Raw genomic sequence first — 20,907 nt, forward strand, 5'->3', positions numbered from 1 at the left:
CTTGCATTTAGGTGGACCCATATTTTAGAATATAAGGAAAATAAGAATGTTTTGGGAACATCTAGGAAAGCTAGTGAGCTGCTGCAGGCAGTGGAGTTGGGGATTGAGGTGATCAGTGATGATCTGGTAACTGATACTTTAGTAAAGCACATAATCCTGTTTAAAGTTGAACAATGGTCTCAGGAGCAGGTGTTGCAGTTGCTGGGGGGTGTACCTTCTATTCATGACATCTCACATGATTTTCTTGCTGTCATTTTTCTAAAATAAACAAAATTATAGAGATGCTTCAAGGAAGTGACATTGATTAAGCAAAAAGTTATTTTAAGGCTGTAGAAATGATCTGGTTGAGTTTTACAAAAAGAAACTTGGTTTCTGGAGACGCAATCAGACAGAGATATAAAGACATAGTCTTGGTCTCTTCCAAGTTAAAAAAATCCCATGCTATTTCAAGTAGCCATGTTTTGTGCTCTGTGATTACTTTCCACACTCTGTCATTTCTCTGTGCACTTCTCATTGAAAATTTTATTTTTTTCTTCTTGCTCAAGAGTAGCTGTGAAGTGTTGTGTGGGGTTAGACATGGTTCTTTGCATATCTTGTGAGTGGATGTGTGTTTTTTGTGGGTGAATTTATGGGTTTTTTTTAAATCACGATCAGTGTACAAACACCAAAGGAGTCAGTCACATTTTGCTACTGAAATATGATGTGTTTCCTGTGGCAAGTTTAGGCTGGGTGTACAGTAAGCAGATTTTTTTTCTTTTTTTGAGCATATGTGGTTTGGGCTGTGGTGAAAGCACTGGGGTGTGAGAGGCAAGGAGCTTCAGTGGAGATCTGCCTTGTTTGGGGTTGTACCCCTTAGTGTCAGTAGGCAGGGAGGGCTTCCTGGTGTCTTTTGGTTTAGAACAGTCCTGTGGTAGCACAGAGCTGCCCAGGCAGCACATGACATTGGAAGAGTCAACAGGAAGAGCTTGGACGAGACAGAAGTCCAAGGAATGTGAGGAGACCCAGGACTCTGGATGTGCTTTGATCCTTTCCTGTCCCTGGGCCTTCTGCATTGCCTCTCTCTGTGCTCGGGACCAGCCTGGTCTTGTGTTAAAGGTTGGGGTTTAAGCAGACTGAACTGTACAAAGCACCTCCCATGGGGAAAGTTCCCTGCAGGGACTGGGCTCCCTTTGCATTTCACTGGGCAAAGAGGCTGTGAGGAGCTGGGGTGAGGAAAAGGAGCAAGTGCCAGGGAATGTGTTTGGAAGATGGTGGTGGCCCTTGGTTTGGAAAGTGGGCTCCCCTGGGCAGGCTGCACAAAGACATCCAACGCCTGAGCTCGATTACACCCACCCACTGCTGCCTCCCTCCCTCTGCTCTTGTGCTGGTCCTAACTGCTGACTGATGGCTATGGCTGGTTTTTCTTCAGCCATTAATACAATATTGATCCACAGTCCTGCTGACAGTGTTAATGGACACTGATTGTGTATTATTATTTCCATAATTGTCCTCAAGCTGGAGTGAATTCTCCTTTTCAAATGGCCCATCAATATCATGCCCTGCATTGTGGGCTGGATCTGGCCTGGTTAATTTGTTTTGTCTAAAGTTTCAGCAAAGCCTGTGGTCTTCATCCCTAGTGGAGCAATCAATGAGACCAGCAGAGCAGTGCTGGAGCACACATCAAGGCAGTTTCCATCCCTTCCTGGAGCAGGGTGTTTGGTCTGGCCATCAGGATGCTGCCCCTGCAGACCCTTCGCTTCGTATGAGACCTTCCTTGCTGCTGCCAAGTGTTGCCAGCTCATCTCTTCCCTTTAGGCATGTGTTGGCTTTCCCTTGTGCTCTGCTGAGGGGCCACAACCCCTTCCTCATAGCTGTCCATGCCTGTGTGCCCCTGCTATCCAGGCAGATGCGGGCATTGCTGAGCAGAAGGGATAAAACATTACCTCCAGCAGCAACTTCCAGGCCTGAGCTGCCCCTGGGGTGCTGTGCCATGGTCTGTAGCTAACAGTGCTGCAGGGCAGTTCCTGGAGAGGCAGTCACTGTCAGTGGCTCTTCAGCAAGAAATTCCACATGTGGATTTCCTTAGTGAAATGCTTATTCAACCCCACCGTGGTCTATAAACAGCGTGAGTTTCCCCATTTCTGGGAACTCCTTTCAAGATGCATCTGTTATATGCCACTTGCTTAGGATGGAAAAGGTGAGGAAAGGAGACAGACAGGCTCTTGAGAGGTTTAAGCTGCAGATTAGCAGCTGATGCCCTCCTCATTTGAGTGTAACTAAGCAGTGTGAGGCCGGGGAGCTTGTGAACAGGAAGGGAAAGGACCCTGGCTTCTTTGCCTAGGCTATGTGCAGAAGAGGCTGAATGGTATCTGCACCAGGTGCATGGAAGACCATTTCTTGCCTTGCAAAGCAGGCTGGTAGATTCAGGCTGAGGAAGAGGAAAGCTCTAGGTGCAGCTTCCCTCTCTCCCCAGCCTGGAGAAGGATGAATGGATTCAGTGCCCCTGTGCATCCAGCTGCAGGTATTGGCCCAGCAGCTTTGGAGATAAGTGCTCTCCATCCTTGAGGCAGTCAGCAGGACGTGCAGATGGCAGGGGTAGTGGTGGGACAGAGTCAAGCATGGTGGCTGCTTTTGGAGTGCTGGGAAGGCAGCAGAGAAGTGCAGTAGGTGCTGTGCTGCAGAATGGGGAGCAGCTGCCCCTGTGGGTGCTGACAGTGACTGAGGGAGTGTCAGTGCAGTATCTGTCACTCACCATCCTCTCTGTGAAGGAGCTCTCATCGTTGTCATTTTCCCGATGAGATCTGAGGTTCAATAAGATGGATGGATAGACCTGTAAACCAAATACAGATGACTCAGTCCTCTCCAAAAGACCATTTCTCTCTCATTTTCTACATTTTCATGGTATTAGCAACCTCTAAGCACCAAGAGTCTCATAAAATTTCGAGGTTATGGTAATAATAACATTGTACAGTACACTGCACTGGGAATAAAGTTATTTTATCCACTTCAATTTCCTTTTGTTTTAATGTGTAAATATATCAAGTGAAAGCATAGTAGGAAATCTAGATGCAGAGGCCAAATGCATTACAGTCCAGCCATTTTCTGAGCAAGAGCCTAATGCTGCATGTTCACAGCCTGATTTTTTTCCCCTTCTAAAACATCTGACACTCAATATGTGGCTGGCCTAGTTTCTCTGGAGGACTTTGTATTGAGAACCTTCTCTAAGTTGATCTCTTACCTGAAGGTTGAATAAAAGTGATGATATCTCTGTCCCACAAAATTTCTGGGAATAATCTGTCCCTTCTTCCCCCATAGAGTCTGTCAGAGGTCTTCCTTGGACCTCTGCTTTGTGGTTGGCTGGCCTGAGGCCAGGGATTCTGCCCCAGAAGGACTCAACAGGGGAGGTTGTCTCTGTTCAATGGCTGAAGGCTCTCCATTGAGAATGGCTGTGGTTACTCCTTCATCTCCAGCCTTTCTTTGACTTCCTAAGGGCCTTCTGTGGAGCTGTTCCTCTGACAGGCATGGTCCTGCCATCCTGTTGTGCTGGCAGTGTGCAAGCTGTCTTCATGCTGGAATCCCCCAGGAGACGTGGGATGATGTCAAACAATATTGTATTCTTTCTATGCAAGCACATTAAAAGTGCAATTAATCCTTGCAGTCTCTCTGCCCATCTGTAATACAGCATGAGGTGACTTTCCCAGGCTTTGTGTGCTGTGGCAGGCTGAGCTTGGAACAGAGACCCTCCTGAGTTCCATCTTAATGCAGTCCCCAAAGAGCTCGGTTTGTTCATTGCTCAGTCCCCACCTACTAATGTCAAGTTATGACCAAACCAGTGTCTCAGGCTCCTGTGCCATCTACCTGAGTGCTTTTCTTTCCAAGGCAACCCCAAGCTTTCTGAGTTCCCTTTTGAGAGATCTGGGTTCACATGGGGTTTAAGATATGACAAAATGGTGGTTGTTCTGCTGAGGACCTGGTGCTGTTAGTGCCAGAGAAATGTTACAGCTGAAACAGTGGAGGTTTCCTTGACGTGATGTCCCTTTCCAATGATTTAGCTGAAAGGTATTAGGGATGGTGACACAAGGAAGTTCAGACACCTGCAAACAAAGCCAGATGTGTATAGCCTTGTTTGTCAGCTTCATTACAGCTCAGTGTATCCAGGGAGAATTTGGGAGAAGAGGACCAAATTATGACCCATGGCTTATCCCCAGGGCTGTTGTTTTGTTGTAGTCTAGTGCCTTACAAAGATTAGTTTAAATAATGTTCCTCTCAAACTCAGGGATACGCCAGCAAATCACACCAAGGCATATTGGCACAGAATAGTTGCACAAAAGCCTTCTAATCCTGTTCCACTCTACCTAATCATTTTGTTGTGGAAGTTCCCCATGTGGAAGAGCCTCTGGACAAGTGGTGGAAAAGGGTTACACAACACGGATGAAATAATGGAAGTGGAATAGACAAAGGGAAGAGTGAAAGTTGCAATGCTTACTTTGTATACCATATGGGGTACAGCAAAGCAACTTAAGAGCAACTGGGAGCTAGAGCTGCAGATAAACATTCCGATTGTGCATGGGGTGTCTGGAAATCAGTTTTTACAGCAAGGTCATGTTTGCAAAGGGAGAATAGAGCCACCAGCTGGCAAATGCAGCCCAGAGGCTGTCAAGAGGGCTTACCAGAGCTTTGCTGCTTCAGAGTGCCAGGACCCTGCTGAAACACAGGCAGCACAGTTTGGGGGTTAGGGGAATCTGGCATAGGATTGGAAGGGACAGTCTCTCTTTTAATCAGCAGAGATCAATCAGCATCACAGCCTGTGTCTCAGCCCTGTAAGGAGTGCTCTGCTGTACAGTGGGGCTAAAGGTGTTATGGCAGATCTGCAGAAAACTGATCTGAGGGCTCAAACAGCACAAGAGGCTGTCATTTGGATTAAGGTGTATTAGCAAAGGTTATGTAGGCTTCTGAATTCGTCCCCGTGACTGTTGGCTTGAGAAGCATTCATGATGTATTTTCCTGATAAATCACTATTTTAATTAATGTATTTACTTGTCTGCATGTATGTCCACACATGTTTGTGTGTAAGCACATATACAGGTTTGTGCTTTCTCCTGGGTTCAACAGGACTCTGCCATCCAGGCAGGGGAAGGTCACTCATCTGCTCAGTTGTATCAGTGAAGTTTTAACAGTCAGTTTTGGCATTCCATGATGCCTGAGTGATGGCAGGCATCTTGGGAGGCCTGCAGAAGGGGAGGACAGTAGAGGCTGAGGGATTTGGCCATGTTTGTGCCATTGTATTCTTCAAATGGACATGTTGCTTCTGTTTGTCAACAATTTGGAGAGTAATAATAATTTTTTAAAAGTGCCACCATGCTGGAAAGATGGAAAATGAGAGATTAGCTTGCTGTATGTGCAGTGCTGCTGCCTGGATATTGGATGGCCATGGCAGGCTGTAAAGCCCCAGCAGCAAGGGCAGTTTCCCACTTGCCCTGTGTCTACTCTTGTGTCCCTGCAGCTTGGTCATTGCATTGTGGTGACACCAGTTTATAAAGGCTGATCTCAAAGGCAGATCTTCTCCACTGCCTGAGCCCAGCCTGTCCTGCTGTCTGTACTGCTGGTGGATTAAACCAGCAAATACCTGAGCACTTCTCTTGCCCAGGTGTTTTGGTCTAGAGCATTTTGGTCTTGCCAAGGGAGTGAAAATAATTTTTAAAAAGGCAGTCTTTGAAGCTCAACTAACCTTCAGGAAAAAGTGGGTGCTTGGTTTGGCTTTAACAGGTTGTGCAAAATTTATTCTAGCTTGGGAAGGCTCTCTAAGGCTCATTGCTTTAAACCCTTTGATCATCTCCTCTTGGTTTGTTCATTTTTGTTGTATTCCACTAATGGGAGCTAGAGCTGTGACTCCAGAGTCACCTGAAAGCATTCTTGCAAGCTGGGTAAGTATCCCAGGGGACTGTCAGTGAGACATCAGCTCTTAGACATGTTTGTGGGTTTCTCTGTACCTTGAAGTGCAACTGGACTTTCCCCCTCAAACAAGTGCAGGTGTGCAGCTGGGCTGTGCAGTCACCTTCAATGCAGCTCAGCCACTTCTCTGATCACACAAACACTTTGGTGTAGGGAGCCAAAGGCTGTTTGCTCAGAATTTCAGAGCTGAGGCTTTTTTCTTTATAAAATCCTGTTCTACTAGAGTTCATCTCTTCCTGCTTCTCGTCATGGCTGTTGTGGGATGTAGGTGCTGTTTGGGGTCGTTGGGCGTTTTATAATTTTGTTTTGGGAACTTTCTCTCTATGTACTTTTCCACTGCACTGGTCTTCACCCATTTTCCTGCCTGGACTGGCAGTAATTGGTCTCCATTAGCAGCCGTAGGTGGAGAAATCTCTACAGATTATGGGGTCCTCTGGTCTTGCAGAGGCTGTTTCCTCTGGCTCAGGGCTGAGACAGGCTGCTATTTAATATGGGAAAGACTTGTTTTTCCTGCAGTGTTTGCTATGCCTGTTCTAGGGATATGTGCTAATAGCTGTACAGAGCTTCAGGGCCCTTTCTTACTCTGCTCAGTAGTTATCCCAGCCCCCTGCAAGGTAAATCATAGTAATCAGGCTTATTTTAGACAGGCATGGAGCAGTTGTGATTTGACCAGGTCCCTGCTATAGCTGCTTGCACATACTCCTTTCTGGGAGAGACAACAGCAGGAAATTTTTAGTCCTCAACCTATGCAGGAGGGTCCGCTCCAAAAAAGTGCCATATTCTGCTTTTCAGTGTCTAGAGCTGCTCATCCCTACAGAACCAATGGTTTTAAAATAGTAGTTGATATCAGTCACTCAGGAAATGGGGAAAATTGCTTAATAATATATCTCCTAAGAGCTCCATGATTCATTCCCAGAACTTCCTGGCTCTTCCCCTCAGTGGCTTATGAGGTGGGGGAAGCCACCCTGGGCAGTGGGCATTAGGAAATGGGCTACTGCTCATTTCCATCTTTACCTCTTCTTTCCTTTCTACAGCTCCTGCTCAGGCCCAAATCATCCATGCTGGGCAAGCATGCGTGGTGAAGGAAGACAACATCAGTGAACGCGTTTACACAATTCGGGAGGGGGACACGCTGGTCCTGCAGTGCCTGGTCACAGGACACCCCCGGCCACAGGTAAACCTTCAGTCTTGCCTGTCACCCATGCTGCCCCATGGTACTTTGTAGTCTCCACAGAGAGGAGAACTGTGGGCAGTGGGGTGTCCAGCTTTTCCTGCACATTGGACTTGGGTATGGATTGCCCATTTTGCAAGTACTTAGCATGTTAAGCTATGAAGCATTTAAGCTTGCTTTCATGGGAAACAGTCCACAAAGCTTTGCAGAAGCTTACAAAGACCTTCTACTTGTCTTCAGTGTGTGAAGTCCCTCCAAAAACCTAAAGTCCAAACTGAAATCTCAAATCTTTAACCCTCTTACTACGAAGTAGGAACATCCTGGAAGATGCTTCCCATATGTGCTTACCTTAGGAATTGGTCCTTCATGGTCCATCCATTTCTCAGCTTCTCTGGATGTACAGCCAAGGGGGTGCTGCTTGTGGGATTTCAGGAAGTTGTTGGTAGTGCACCTCACTGAGCCCCTCACAGAACCTTCTGATCATTGCTTTGTGGCCACCAAGCAGAGGCAGAGCCAGACCTGCAGCACTGGACACATCCGTGCTGTGGTCAGAGACACAGTCCCGTGGGGAGGCACAAAGCTAGCTTGGCTAATGGTTGCAGTCCTTACTTGGGGTGCCCAGAGGTTTGCACAGCCTCAGGCCCGTGCAGCCACCTCAGCACCCTTCAGATACTCAAGGTGGGCAGTTCAGTGTTGGTGTGGAGGTATCTGTAGAGGTACTGGCCTAGAGCATGGGTCTGCCAGCTCTGGGACAGAGCATGCTAGGAGTGGCAGCTGGTGCACACTGCGAGGCTGGATGTGCCAGAATACCCTCAGGGGAGCCACATGTGGTTTGTGCCTTGGCCCCGTTCCGCAGTCCTGCCAAAGACACTTGTGGCAAGAAGCCACGCATCTTCTCATGCCTGTTAATGCCTCCGTGGGCCTGCTTGTGAGGAGCTACTTGGCAAAGAGGTGATGACAAAGGCAAGGATTTGAAATGGTTTTTCCATCAAAATATCCTGGAAACAATAAAAAGAAAATTACCCGAGCCAAGTCAGCAGAAACAACCAGCCTAGTCTTGTGACAGTGACGGACAAATGATACCTGTGTGCATTAGAAATGGAGAATTTGGTAGCACTGTCCCTGCCTAAGGTGGTTGAATGCATGGAAAGGTCCTGGCAGGTTGTAGGGATTTGAGCCTGAGTATCTAGAGAGATTTCTGGAGCACAGCCTGTTGCAGAGAGCATGGTAGTGAGCAACACTCTGGCTTGTCATTGCCAGACCTGCACAGGGAGCACCAGAGCCTAGAACCAGGCATGACCAGGGAGACTAGAACCTGCACATATAAAATGTGGCATGCATCCTATTTCTGCCCTCCCTCCTAATGGATTGATTTCTTCCCTAGCTAAGCTCTTGTCCTAACCTCCATTTAATCTTCTCTTTCCCTTTCTATCAACCAGTCATTAAAGCATGAAAATGTGGCCAAAATACTAAAATGAGATGGTGATTGAGAAGATTAAAGAGCTGGCTGAAGTGTCCTTCAAAGCAGGAAACTCCAAGAGTCTTGGAGCCCTCAGACAATTTCACAAGCCTACAAAGGCTGAATAAATCCATGGTCAATAGCTCCAAAAATCTGCTCAGCCTGGTGCTCTGGGATGGGATGTAGACAGTCCTGTTTGTTCTAGAGCATCAGCACCAATCAGGTGATGGCAATGAACTTTAGTCAAAGTCTGGAAGAGTGGTGAAGGTATGTGGTCTGTGGTCAATGCTGAATGAAAGTCTCTCTTCTTTCTGCTGGCTGATCTTGCTGGATCTCAGTTCCAGAGTCTAAATTGTCCCAGAGTAGCAGGCCAGCAGTCAGCACCCTTTAGAAGGGAGGTTGCAGATATAGAAAACCAATGGGCTGAGAAAAGCTGTCTCTCTCTTTCATTGTGTGGAGTGCAAAAACAAGGGAGAAGCTTGTATTGCTACTGCAAGGGCTGTATCTCATTCCAGACAAAAGAGAAACCCTTCAGTCTTTGGGATTGCTGTCTTCTTGCCATCATTCACCATGAAATATCATGCACCTCTGTTGCCCCTTCAAGCCAGGATCTTGAGACATGTAACATAAGGACAAACAAATAAAAAGGTGGCTTGAAATCTGAAGGGATTTATTTTTTCTTTTTTTTTTTTTTCTGTATCGTTAAAAACAGAGGAAAATCTTGTGTGCTGCAAAAGGATGACTTACAAAAATAAAATACACAGGGTTTCCCAGTGGGAAAGGGGAGTCAGACAGCAACTGCCTTTTCTCACTCATGGAAAAGCAAAAAGTAGAAATAGCCTTGCTGTCCAGAAAAATATGAGTGTGGACTGTAGTGAAAGCTCTGTAGCTGTGAGCTGATGTCTGCTGTAGTGTCGTGGCCTACCAGCCACATGGGGTCTCAAGGCTGAACGCTGAAAGTCCTGTGCTGTGCAAATGGTGGCATAAAACTGAGCAAGCTGCTGGGTTTGCAGGATCAGGGCAGGAGTGGCAAACATGCAGTGCGTGTCTGGGTGAATTGAGGGGTTCCTCTGGATACTTGGACATGGGGATTGGCAGTGGACCAGAATCAGCGGCTGGGCTACTAAGACATACTGAGATCAGTAGTGAGCTTTGGCAAGTCTGGCGGTGCTGTAGGGCCTCTTTATGGAAGTAGCTAGGGAAGAGAGGGAAGAGCAACAAAGGGAGCTCTGCTGAATCTTGGGATCTCTGTTTTGTGTCCCTGATTTCATTTCTCTTGTTCTTCCCACGCAGGTGAGATGGACCAAAACTGCTGGCAGCGCGTCGGACAAATTCCAAGAGACGTCAGTGCTTAACGAGACCCTTCGGATTGAGAAGATCCAAAGGCTGCAGGGGGGCCGCTATTACTGTAAAGCAGAAAATGGGGTTGGGGTCCCTGCCATCAAGTCCATTCGAGTAGATGTGCAGTGTAAGTCGTTTAGTGGCAACCCAGACCTTCCCACAGTTCTACTGTGTGTCTCTGCCTCGCTGCAGGGCCAGCAGGGAGCTGCATTGCCCTAGGACCACGTGCACCTGATTCAGGAGCAGAGGGACTGCCATCCGTGCTCTCCCCAGTGTCTTTTCTGCATGGGAGATTAGATCCATCCCTCCAGAGTACAGCTCTGCTGTCCTTGGGATTCATTCTTACCTGGGTGTTGTGATGTCTGTCGCTGACAGGGTTCCCTAGCACGTGTCCGGGATGTAGCATTGGGTGTGGTGTCTGCTTTCATTGTCTTCCTTTTGAAGCTGACAGAGCTTGAAGCAGGCAATGTTTCATGAAGTTGGTAGTGCCCCAGATGTTGGGAGCATTCCTAAAATCAGTGTCCTGTGCCCAACATTGTTTTTTCTGCAGCGTGGTGGAAACAGAGCTGAAAACTCTGGAATGCAGCTGAGAGGCTGAGCTGTGATAGAGTGAATGTGAAGGTGACTCAACATTGCCCTGGTTGGTCATAGTGCCATAATGTGAAGGTGATTCAACATTTCTCTGGCTGGTACCCATCCTTCTTGAGTCCTGGAGATGCTGCTAGTGGTTTTCCACCTTGGGCTTCAAGTTTTGAGGGTTTCTCTTAATGTTTGTTTCCTGAACTTAGTGTTTATTCTTGGGTAGCTGTGATCAAAAGGGAGGGAAACTAAACTTACTCCATAAGGCCCAAATGTGAGAAATCCAAGATTTAATGTCTAGGCAACTTGTTTTGCTCTCTTGGAGAAGGTTACCATTACATTGTCCTTGACTATCCACTATTCCAATTTTCTCCAGCCCAACTAACACCAAATCCCTCTCCTCACTCATATTATTTGAGAAGGAAAGAGGTTGATGCTAAAAAGTTGTAAAGTATGATAAAGCAGCTGAATCTGTCCCTGAACCTGTCATGAGCTGTTCTACATTCTTCCTTCTAGATGTTCTCCTTCCTTCTGAGCTGAGGGCACTGTGGTTGTCTGTCAGTGGAACAACCTCCAAGCTTCAAAACCCCAGTACATGCCTGGAGTCTGGGCAGACCTTTTTGCTGACAACTGATGCCTGACTGCTTCCTTTTAGTCCTGCTGTCCAGCCCAGCTGTGATGTGACTCTCACAAAATGTGCCACAGACTTGGGCGTCCTTGGCTTTTGACAGGTTCCTGATCCACTGTCACACTGTATGGCTGGGAGTAGCTCCCATCTGTTCCTTCCTTGCCCTACCCTTTACTGGAGTAGTGTAGTATGGGCACTATCCTGTCTAGGCTGTGGAAATGGATTGCTTCAACAGCAGCTACTGGGGATAGGATTAGTGTTTTTTCATTGGCATTGCATCACTCTGTTTAGAGAAGTTCTGGCACCCACCCTAGATCAGTTTGGCTTCTCTGCCGGTTTCTTCTCCTCCACGTAGTGGAGGCGTATGATAACTATCCATTGCAAAGGATACTTGGTTTTCTCAAGGCTTAGTGTGACACCTTGCCAGGGCCTGCATCTCTAGGAACAGGACTGTGCCATGAATCTCTTCAGGCCCTGAGGGTGCTCCGGTGGTGCAGGCTGGAGCTAGAGTGATGTAGCATCCTGTGGTCCCTCATGCAGCTCTGACCTGTAGAACTGTGGGGCTGCTGGGGTGGCCAAGGGCTTTCTCATACTAACATCTACTCTGCAGATGGACTTGGTACTGCACCTCTGTTCTGCTCACTTGGTTTTTGGGGAGGAGAGACTATTTTCTGCTAGTATTTGCAGTAGGTACAAGGGAACACATGGGAAAAGCTACGGTTTTTGTTGAACGCTCACCCAGGCAACCCTCAGTTGAATGAACCAGAATTTGAAAACAAACCCCTTCTTCTGCATCCCATTTTGTAGTTAGAGGTAAGTAATCACTCTCATGTGTACCTTGGTGTCCTTGACAGCTGCTGCTAGTCCTCAGTCATACTTTTAGTGTTTGGCAGTGAGGTTGCGCAGAGAGCACCGTTGGTGCCAAGAGGATATTAAACTGGGAACACTAACCCATGTAGCATAATATTCCTCTGCCCCAAGTGGGAATCAGTGAGGCTTAAAAGTGTTGGTTGGATACTGGCAGAGAGGCAGATGCTCTTCTGAGTATTTCCATGTGGGAGAGAGAGAAGGTAAGGAAAAGAAAAGAATGAATGTTTACAAGCTTTTATTGTGCATGAAACATCCCATGTGATCATCTCCATGAACAGCCTTGGGCCAAATTTATCATTGGAGCAGATCACTGACATCAGTGGCATTACTTGTACATCAAGGACATACACATTGTCGTAGGTCTTATTTTAGCTTTTCTCAGGAGAGCTAGACCTAGAGCTGACTTCTACAAAAGAGGACTGAAGAATTCAAAGGAGGAAACTTTTAGCAACCAAAAAGAAGGTGTTGTTTTCTTTGTGGGGAGTAGCTGGGAGCCAGGAGACTGGAATGGTGTGCTGCTTCTTCAGTTAGTAAGGCAAGTGTTTTACCTGTTGAGAAACAGTCTCAGAAGGATGGCAGCTACAGAGTCCCTGATGTGAAGTTTGAACAAAGAAAGTAAGGTTAAAGACAAGGAAGGAGGAAAAGAGGAGAAGTTGTGCTCAGGGTCCTGGTCCAAAAGAATTTGATGTTCAGTCATCCTGTGGCCACATGAAGACATGAAGACAGCACTGTATGGAGAGGAGGCTTTCTTTTCCATCTGCATATGTTTTTCTTCAGCTGTGGGTGTTTTTTGGTTGGTGGAGCTTTTTTTCTGGGATATATTTTTCGTCTTGTCATTATTCCATTAATGCCTCTACTCATATCTCTGTACTATGGTCAAGCAGACAAATTTCAGGTCGCATAACAATTGCTGTCTGCCGAGCATACTGCTCATTAAAAGATGCAAACCCCCAAGTTGACACTTGTGATTCAGCAGAGAGCATACATTGCTTGGATGACATGTTAGCAGAAACTCATCCCTGCTTCTCTCTTCCTTTCTGGAAGTCAGATCTCCAAACTTAAAAATCTGTAAAATAAAATATTGTGAAAATTAGGTGGCATGGGAGGGCAGGAGGTGATGAGCCTGTGAAGCATGTTCAGAGGATCATGATGGCAGGACAAGAGGATACTGGGTACAAGAGCCTCAGTTTCCTTGCAGCCGAAGATGGCATTATAATGCTCCTGAAAATATAGAATTGCTTCAACTTGAGCTCAAAAGGTGCCTTATAGACATAGTTAAAGACACAGGGACTGATTCCCATTTTAGAAGGCCATTTCTTGCCAAAAGGGATATTTACATTTAACCTTAGTCTCAAAGTGGTTTTGTGAGGAGAAAGATCCACTGCCTCTGAAGTGTCCCCCATGCTACCTTGATGTTCAAACATTGATATCTGCTGCAACTTCTGAGAAAATCATCCCTTTTTAGCAGGTGGGCAACTGTAGTGGGGCAGTATGCTCTGTGTGGATAGAGAAAATCCTCTTCCTGCAGCGCTATTGCTTCTGTCCTTGAAAATATAGCCACTGATAACCATTGATTCAGTCATGGTGGCTGTGTGTCTGGTGCAGGTACAATAAGGGAGTTAAAAGGAACATCTTCTGTAAAGAAAGAGAGCAAAAGAATCTGATCAGTTTAGGGAGAGATAATAGTGTTGCAGTGACTAGAAGTTGCCAAAGGACAGTTGATACAGACTTTGAAGAAAATACACAGACGATATTTAATAAGAAGAGAGAGAAATTATGCCTACCTATTACAGTGTTTTGCATCACATGTTACTGTGATTCCTCACAAGATTTGCTCTGTCTAGATGACTTTCCAACTCAGCTCCTTGATTTTGTCCTGATTTTTTACTTTCATTCCTTGTCTTGAAGGTTTTTCATGTCATTTGTATGGACATATCACAGCCCTGGGCTTAGCCTCATGATTTCAGGAGAGATTTGGGAGCTAGAAGATGGAGAAATTGTGATGGAACAGAGTCTCCTGGCATCCTCTCACTGAAGTAGAAAGTAGTGATTTTCTGTAGGGGGGTACCATTGAGGAATATGAGGCAGCCCACTGCTCTGAGACACATGTGGTGGGCAGGTGGGTTTTTTTGAGGACTGCATGGGGCTCTGCAAACCAGAGACTGCTTTCTATTCCCTGAAGGTTTGTGTGGTGAGCGCAAGAATACTGGCTTCTCCTGTGTGTTCCCTTTATATATTGGTTGTACTACCTGGCCTCAGGTAGTAAAACTGCTCTTAAATCAGCAGTTGTCATCAGCCAGATGTGTGGGACCTTCCCCTGTCCTCAGTGGTACCTGGAGCACCATCTGCTCTGCAGGCTGTGCACGCAGACCAGGCTTTGCTAACAGCGGCTGCGACCCTCCTTACCTCCCTTGCAGATCTGGATGAGCCTGTTCTCACCGTTCACCAGACCATCAGTGATGTACGGGGCAGCTTCTACCAGGAGAAGACTGTCTTCCTCCGCTGCACGGTCAACTCCAACCCCCCAGCTCGCTTCATCTGGAAACGGGGAGCTGAGACACTTTCTCACAGTCAGGACAATGGTGTGGACATCTATGAGCCCCTTTACACACAGGTGAAAATAAGCAAACCTCTGCCAACTTGTGTTGAGTGTCTTGCTGATGCAGGGCACTGTGGTGGGAGGTGTTTCCTTCCCTACATGGATTGTGATGCTGGGAAGAAGGTGCAGGCAGCCTCTAGAAGGGCAGGTAGACCTTTCTTCTGCATGCAAATTCCCAGGGTACAAGAGGAGCAGAGCAGTAGGAGGGAGTGTGGCCTATGAGGACCTTTCCCTTTTTATCACTGTCCCTGAGAGCAGTGACACAGCTCTCCTACTGAGGTTATGCAGCTGTTGGATGACTGAGACTAAAATCCAAAAAATCCCAAGATTGGATTTCATCTATCTCCCATCACTAATTTTTTTTTTTTTTAATTGAGTGCCCAGGCTCCATATATCAGGGAAGAGCTTCCTTTTTAGCAGTGTGAGCAAATGGCAGGCATTGCTGTGGGATCCATGAGTTTTTCTAATGGCCAGAAGTAATGGAGAGCTCAATGCCTGGGCACTTCCTGACTTGTCCTGGGACAAGGTGTCCATGTCTTTTCTCCTTCTCCTGCCTGCCTTTGTTGGACTTACCCTGAACATCCAGGTTTCCCCTGTAAACACCACTTTCTTCACAGTAATTAGTCAGCCAATGCAATGGGAGATGAAAGGGAACTTTTCTTTTGCCAGGGCACTCTGAGCATGTTACCCTGAGCTGAGCTCAGGAGCTGAATGTACTTTAGACACTAATCAGCCGCAGTACTGCCAGCAAGGCTGCTAGGGAGCACATGGCAGGGATGAGTGGGAAGGGAAGGCTGAAAGGACAGCTCTCCAGGGCTCCTGTTTCATGCCTAGCACCTTCCTGCATTCCCAAAGCTGGGCCCAGAGCACATTCTGGCTGAGTTTGATTTCTGAGCAATGCTCCAGGCAACCTTTAAGTTAATGTAGTCATGTTCGTATTTTATTGAAACACACCATCTCTGTAGGTTGTGGAAATGGGCATCCAAATGGAAATATTCAGGGGGATGAGGAGGAAGGAGAGAGCTGCAGGTTAGTGGCAGATTTGCAGAAACACTGTAGGTCAGAGCTGCTGTTTGGCCCTCAAGACAGCTTTGTCTGTGTGCTGTGTGGCTCACAACTAGGACATCCCTGGCCTTGGAGGAAGTCACCATGGGCTCTTCCAGTTTTCACTAGGCTTAGTGAATTAACAGGAGATGTTGCCTAACGAGAGATGTCTTAGGACTTGGGATATTTTCTCTAGCTAAATAAGGCATCTGGTAAAAATTCACTATGTTGCAGCATTAATGTTTAAATGGCCCAGTGTGCTGCAGCTCCTGTCAGGCAATGCTCCTGACATGATGGGTCATTCCCAGCTCTGACAGAGGGTGTTGGGACTGCTGTGCTCAGACAGGCATGCCCTTGTGGTCCTCTCCTTAAACACCAGCATAAGCCTGTAATTTTGGGTTGGTAAGAGATGAAGTTAACAAAAACACGCCTCTGCAGCACTGTTGGAAGGGGAAAATCTGGCTGGAATGTTTAACAAAGTACCCTTCACTGGAGTTTGCAGTGTTGTCTTAAAGATGAACCTCTATCAGTGTCATGTTTGAATAGGTTTTTACATTAAAAATGAGGTGAAGATTTCACTGTTTAAGCTTTTTAAAACTTACTTAGACTGAGGGCTTATACCCATGTACCTAAATTCACTAATAATAAACAGGAGATACATATGACCCTGTAAGTATGTAGATGACATGCATATTGTAAATGCCATCATTTGCATGATATAGCAACAATTCTCAGGGGACAGGACTCTCTTGGGTGACTGGTGCCCTAAGTTTTTTCATTCTAATTTACTCACTCCACATCCTTGTTCTCAGCGTATTAGCATTCCTGAGCTCATCGTCCAGTCCCTTGAGGTTGTCCTCCGGAGGATTTGTCATGCTGACAACTCCTCACACTTGCAGGCGGTTATGGAATGGTTTCTCCAAAAGAGATTTAGACAAACTCAAGGATAACGACAGCAAGAAGCTGTCAGCAGAAGACATACGAGTTGCAGGGTGTGCAGACCATAGGATGATTCTCAGAGCTTTCTGCATTCCATAAATAAAAGCCTACAGAACACGTCTGTCGTTAATGTAACAACTTGATTCTGTTTCTATAACAAGCCAGTAACTAATGGAGTGCAGGCAGTGATTTTATTTGTTACCTTAGAATGAGAAAAGGCTATCAAACTCTCTGCAGTCACTCTGGATTTACATCAGCATAAATGAGATTAGAATCTGGAGAAGAGGCATCAGAAAGTTTTGGAAGTTCTTTGAGTATTTATCTGATTTTTTTTTTCCTCCTGTACTGCAGATTTCTAGAGCATAACTGTTGAACTTATCATATTTAGGCCAGTATTAGTGCATCAATCTGCTCTGATTTACTTTGGTATGGCAATGTTGAGTCCCCAGTGACTTCCTTTGGGTTCCTACTGACGTATCGGAGTTCGATCTCAGGGTCTGTTCTGGGGTGGTTAAGGTTTGTCATGTTCTACAAGATGTTTCTGGCAGTAGTTAATGAGAAATTATGCCCAGACTGTTTGGCAGTGCTCTCAGGTCATGTCAGTCACTTGCTGGGTGTTTTGTGAAACCCTGGAGGTGAAATGACCACTGCAAACATTTTGTGTCTCCTTTAAATAGAGCTGTGGGGAGCTTGAAATCTGCACAGTTCCCTGAGGTTTTCATGGGAGCTGCTGGTAATCTGTAAACTTTGGGACAGGATGTGGGCTTGGAATGATGATCTGTGCTTTGGACACCTGTGTCTTTTCTTGCCCCTATTTTTCCCAAATCCCAGGGTGAAACCAAAGTCCTGAAGCTGAAGAACCTTCGACCTCAGGATTATGCCAGCTACACGTGCCAGGTGTCTGTCCGCAATGTCTGCAGTATTCCTGACAAATCCATCACCTTCCAGCTCACAAACACCACAGGTAAGAGGGGACAGGAAGGGTCCCTGCAGCCCTCTGACCCTTCACTTGCTCAACAGCCATTACTCCTCCAGGAGGATAACACAGCACTCTGTCCAGGGCCTGCAGCAACCCGACCTCATTGACATGGCTGCTGGGATTACAGATCCTTCACATGGAAGTCTTATGGCCAGGGCTGCTCTAGTTTCTTGTAGCACTGCATGTGGCCAGGCCTGCCATGAGATCATTAAAACAGACTACGTGTAGGTGTTGAGGCACTATGTAGCCTCTAATTCATACACTGTTTTATTTATTTATAATTCTAAGTGACTTTAAAAATAGATTTGATACAATCTTGAGTGGGGCAGTGCTGCAGGAGTTCTTACAAATAATTCATCCATGTGTGACTCCAGCCTGGTTTGCCAGGCTGTGCTCTAGGCACCTCCCAGGTAACGAGCTCCGCTGGTGCCAGTGTTTGTGGAAAGCATACCTCTCCAGTGCCTTTCCAATAAATACATTTTACACTCATATTTGTACTGGCAGTGCTTGAGGGCGCCTCCAGTTGTGAGCTGATTCACTTTGGTGCCTCTTGCTTGACGTGCAATAAGTGAATGATAACTGAGTGTCCTGTAGCAAATACTGGCAAGGACTTGATTGCAACCTGTCCATTAAGAAAACCCAAACCAAAACCACATACACAATAAAAATCCCCACCCATAAAGCCCTCATGTGTGTTGAATATTTGCAAATAATAAGTAAATGTCAGGAAATTGCTTCCAGCCCTGGAGTATTCCATGATCAGAGAGAAAGGCATTGTAACTGTTTGAATTATTCACCTCTCTAATGTAACACAAAGCAGTTTGCATCCCTTGTGACATCTTTGTGCAGTGGAAACAGAACTTTTTTTGATGTTGTTAACTGTTGACAGGATACTGTGGATATTGTTTAAATTATGTTTATTGATCTGAGTTGAGTTCCAAGGTGCTGAACAATAGTTTCCTCATTTTATGTAGGAAGAAGAAAAATAATGAGCTTAAGGAAGCGAATTATAGCTAATGTCAGAAAAAAAGTATTCTCTTTGTAGTAAGATTTCTAAACATGTCTCGAACAACTCACCCTATTATCTGAATTTCTCACAGGATGAGAGTGTAGCAAATGTTGAAATATTCCCTTAAAAAACTTATCTTCTGTTCATGATGAAGAAAGGGATCTTATACAGCTCTTCTTCCCTGTGTACCTTTACCTTTGAAGAGTTAGAGAATCAAATTTCTCTTTATGTCCGCTCCCCCTGCCAGCCCAAGCACAGGGAAACTACTCCTCATTTCAATCCAGCCCCTATCCTAAGTGAATGGGGAAAATGTCTTTTCAGGTTGTACTTGATGACAAGTCAGCGATATGGCTCAATTTACACCACCTTCTTAAGCACATCTATCTAGGATTTTTTTTCCACCTGTTTTTTAATTATAAATGCATATTTATACATAGTACAGTGGAGCCTGGCACTACAAGCTCAAAGGGGCCATGGAAAATGTGTTCTTAGCAAATTGTATTAAAAGTTGGCAATGAAAATGAAGCTGGCATTGCGGTGTGATCAGGGTTTATGTTAAATAGCATGGCTATATTTAACATGAAATATTATACGGGTTACTTGCCCTGTAGGTAGTATTGTGCATAGGTGAGGAAATATTTAAATGAAATTCTTTAATTCTCTCCTATTTTGCCTAGGTCTTTTCTCTTCCCCTTGCGCTTGTGCTTTCACAGTTTCTCTAGACCTGGCTGTGCCCAGAATCCTGAGCAGCTTCACTCAGGATGCCTTTGCCTTTATAACTGAGAAGGGCCCAAAGGATGCTGAAATGCTTGGAAATTTCTCTCTCTTAAATATTTATAGTCCAGGCACTACAGACCATGAGGTGAATGGGTGGGTCAAGTCAGGTCAGGCCAGGGGAATCTCCTCAGCTCATTTGCTGTTCCTCAGCTGGCTCCTCAGTGTCCTTTGGGCAGATCATACTCTCTGGTAAGGAGATGGACCTCTCCCAAGCTCTGCTCAGCAACTTGGGCCTTGCAGCAGGGAATGGGTTCTTTGCCTGGAACCTTAGTGGGAAGGAGATATGTCCCTGCTCCCTCTCTGTTCTGCTGCTGTTGCCTGGCTCCAGAGCAGCAGGTTGGGTCCACAGAGCCACAGGACCAGCTCAGCACCAGGCTGCCATCACCTGCTCCAGCAGGGTCAGCCTGACTTTTCCCCCTTCCTCAATTTCTGCAATATTAACCAGCCCAGCTGGTTAATTCTCCTGCAGTTTTACTGCAGCAAATTGGACTTCAAAGGGAATTGAAAGCGATTCTTTGTTTTTAATGGTCCCTCGCTGCTCGGCAGACTCCGCCAGCAGGTTTTCTGAGCCAAGAACAAAAGGAATTGCCACAGGTTACAAATAAATGAGAATCATCTCCTGCATAACAATGTCTGCAGTCTGTTAACCTCTGTCTGCTGACGGGAGTGGGAGTGGGGAGTGGCAGCCCACGCAGGCTGCCACAGCCAAAGCTCCATCCTGGGGCATGCTGTGGGAGCTCGCTTCCTGGAGCTGTGGCAGGTGGCAGATTTGCAGTTTCCCTGCCTGTTTCATGCATACACACACAGCCTGCCCTCATGCAGTGCTTGCACCAGCATGTCACCTTTTTAAAATGTTGCCTTGCCCAGAGCTGGGCAAGATGAGTGTGGGTCAGATATTTGCATATCCAATCCTAAACCTGCAAGAGCCCTAAATCTTAACCAGAGCCTGCAGGACCCCTGCTTTGTGCTCCCCAACTCTGACACCTTCTCTCTGGACATGGGCTGGTCTCAAGCTTTCTCTGTCTCTGACAGGGATGGATGGAGATTCCCAGGCAATGCTGCATCTGCCAGTTTGACTGTGCACTGTGAATCTCAGACCAGTTCAATGCCCAAGGGCAGAAACATCTATTTGGTGTCAGCTACACTGAGTTAGTGACAGGAATGTGTCCTGCCCAACCGTGGTGAGTTGAGCTATTGTGTTTCTGGGCTTCATACTATCTCATGAAACCATCTGGAGCTTGGTGAGGATGTACAAATCCTTCCTTTGCTATTTAATAAGCATTAACCCTTGCACACTATTTACAAGACTCCTGCAAAGAGACCTGACAAAGTCTGTTTGAGTGCAGGCTGTGGCCTCCCAAAATTCAAAGGCTCCAACCACTGGCCTCAAAATGGCCAGTGGAGGTAGCAGAAGAGCCACCTTCTTCCTTAGGCATGGCTGGCCATCTCCGAAACAAATATTATGTGCAGTGGCCAGGGAGGACATTATATTCAGTACACCAAAGCAATATCCCAGCATGGCAGTAGTTGTGCCACTAAATTATGGCACCAGTGCTGAGGAGAGGAGAGTCCTCTTTGCCT

The 20,907-nt window shown here is 46.3% G+C and overlaps 1 protein-coding gene across 1 annotated transcript in view; it reads left to right on the forward strand.

Moving 5' to 3' along the window:
- MDGA1 (MAM domain containing glycosylphosphatidylinositol anchor 1) overlaps positions 1-20,907 on the forward strand; it is a 139,583-nt gene that overhangs the window by 40,157 nt on the left and 78,519 nt on the right. Inside the window, exons 2-5 of the mRNA XM_066546548.1 lie at positions 6,966-7,105; positions 9,855-10,029; positions 14,397-14,593; positions 17,393-17,525. Of these exons, the coding sequence (XP_066402645.1) occupies positions 6,966-7,105; positions 9,855-10,029; positions 14,397-14,593; positions 17,393-17,525 (645 nt within the window). The remainder of the gene's footprint in view (positions 1-6,965; positions 7,106-9,854; positions 10,030-14,396; positions 14,594-17,392; positions 17,526-20,907) is intronic.

Source organism: Molothrus aeneus, chromosome 3 (assembly GCF_037042795.1).
Source record: "Molothrus aeneus isolate 106 chromosome 3, BPBGC_Maene_1.0, whole genome shotgun sequence".
In the NCBI taxonomy this organism is placed as follows: domain Eukaryota; kingdom Metazoa; phylum Chordata; class Aves; order Passeriformes; family Icteridae; genus Molothrus; species Molothrus aeneus.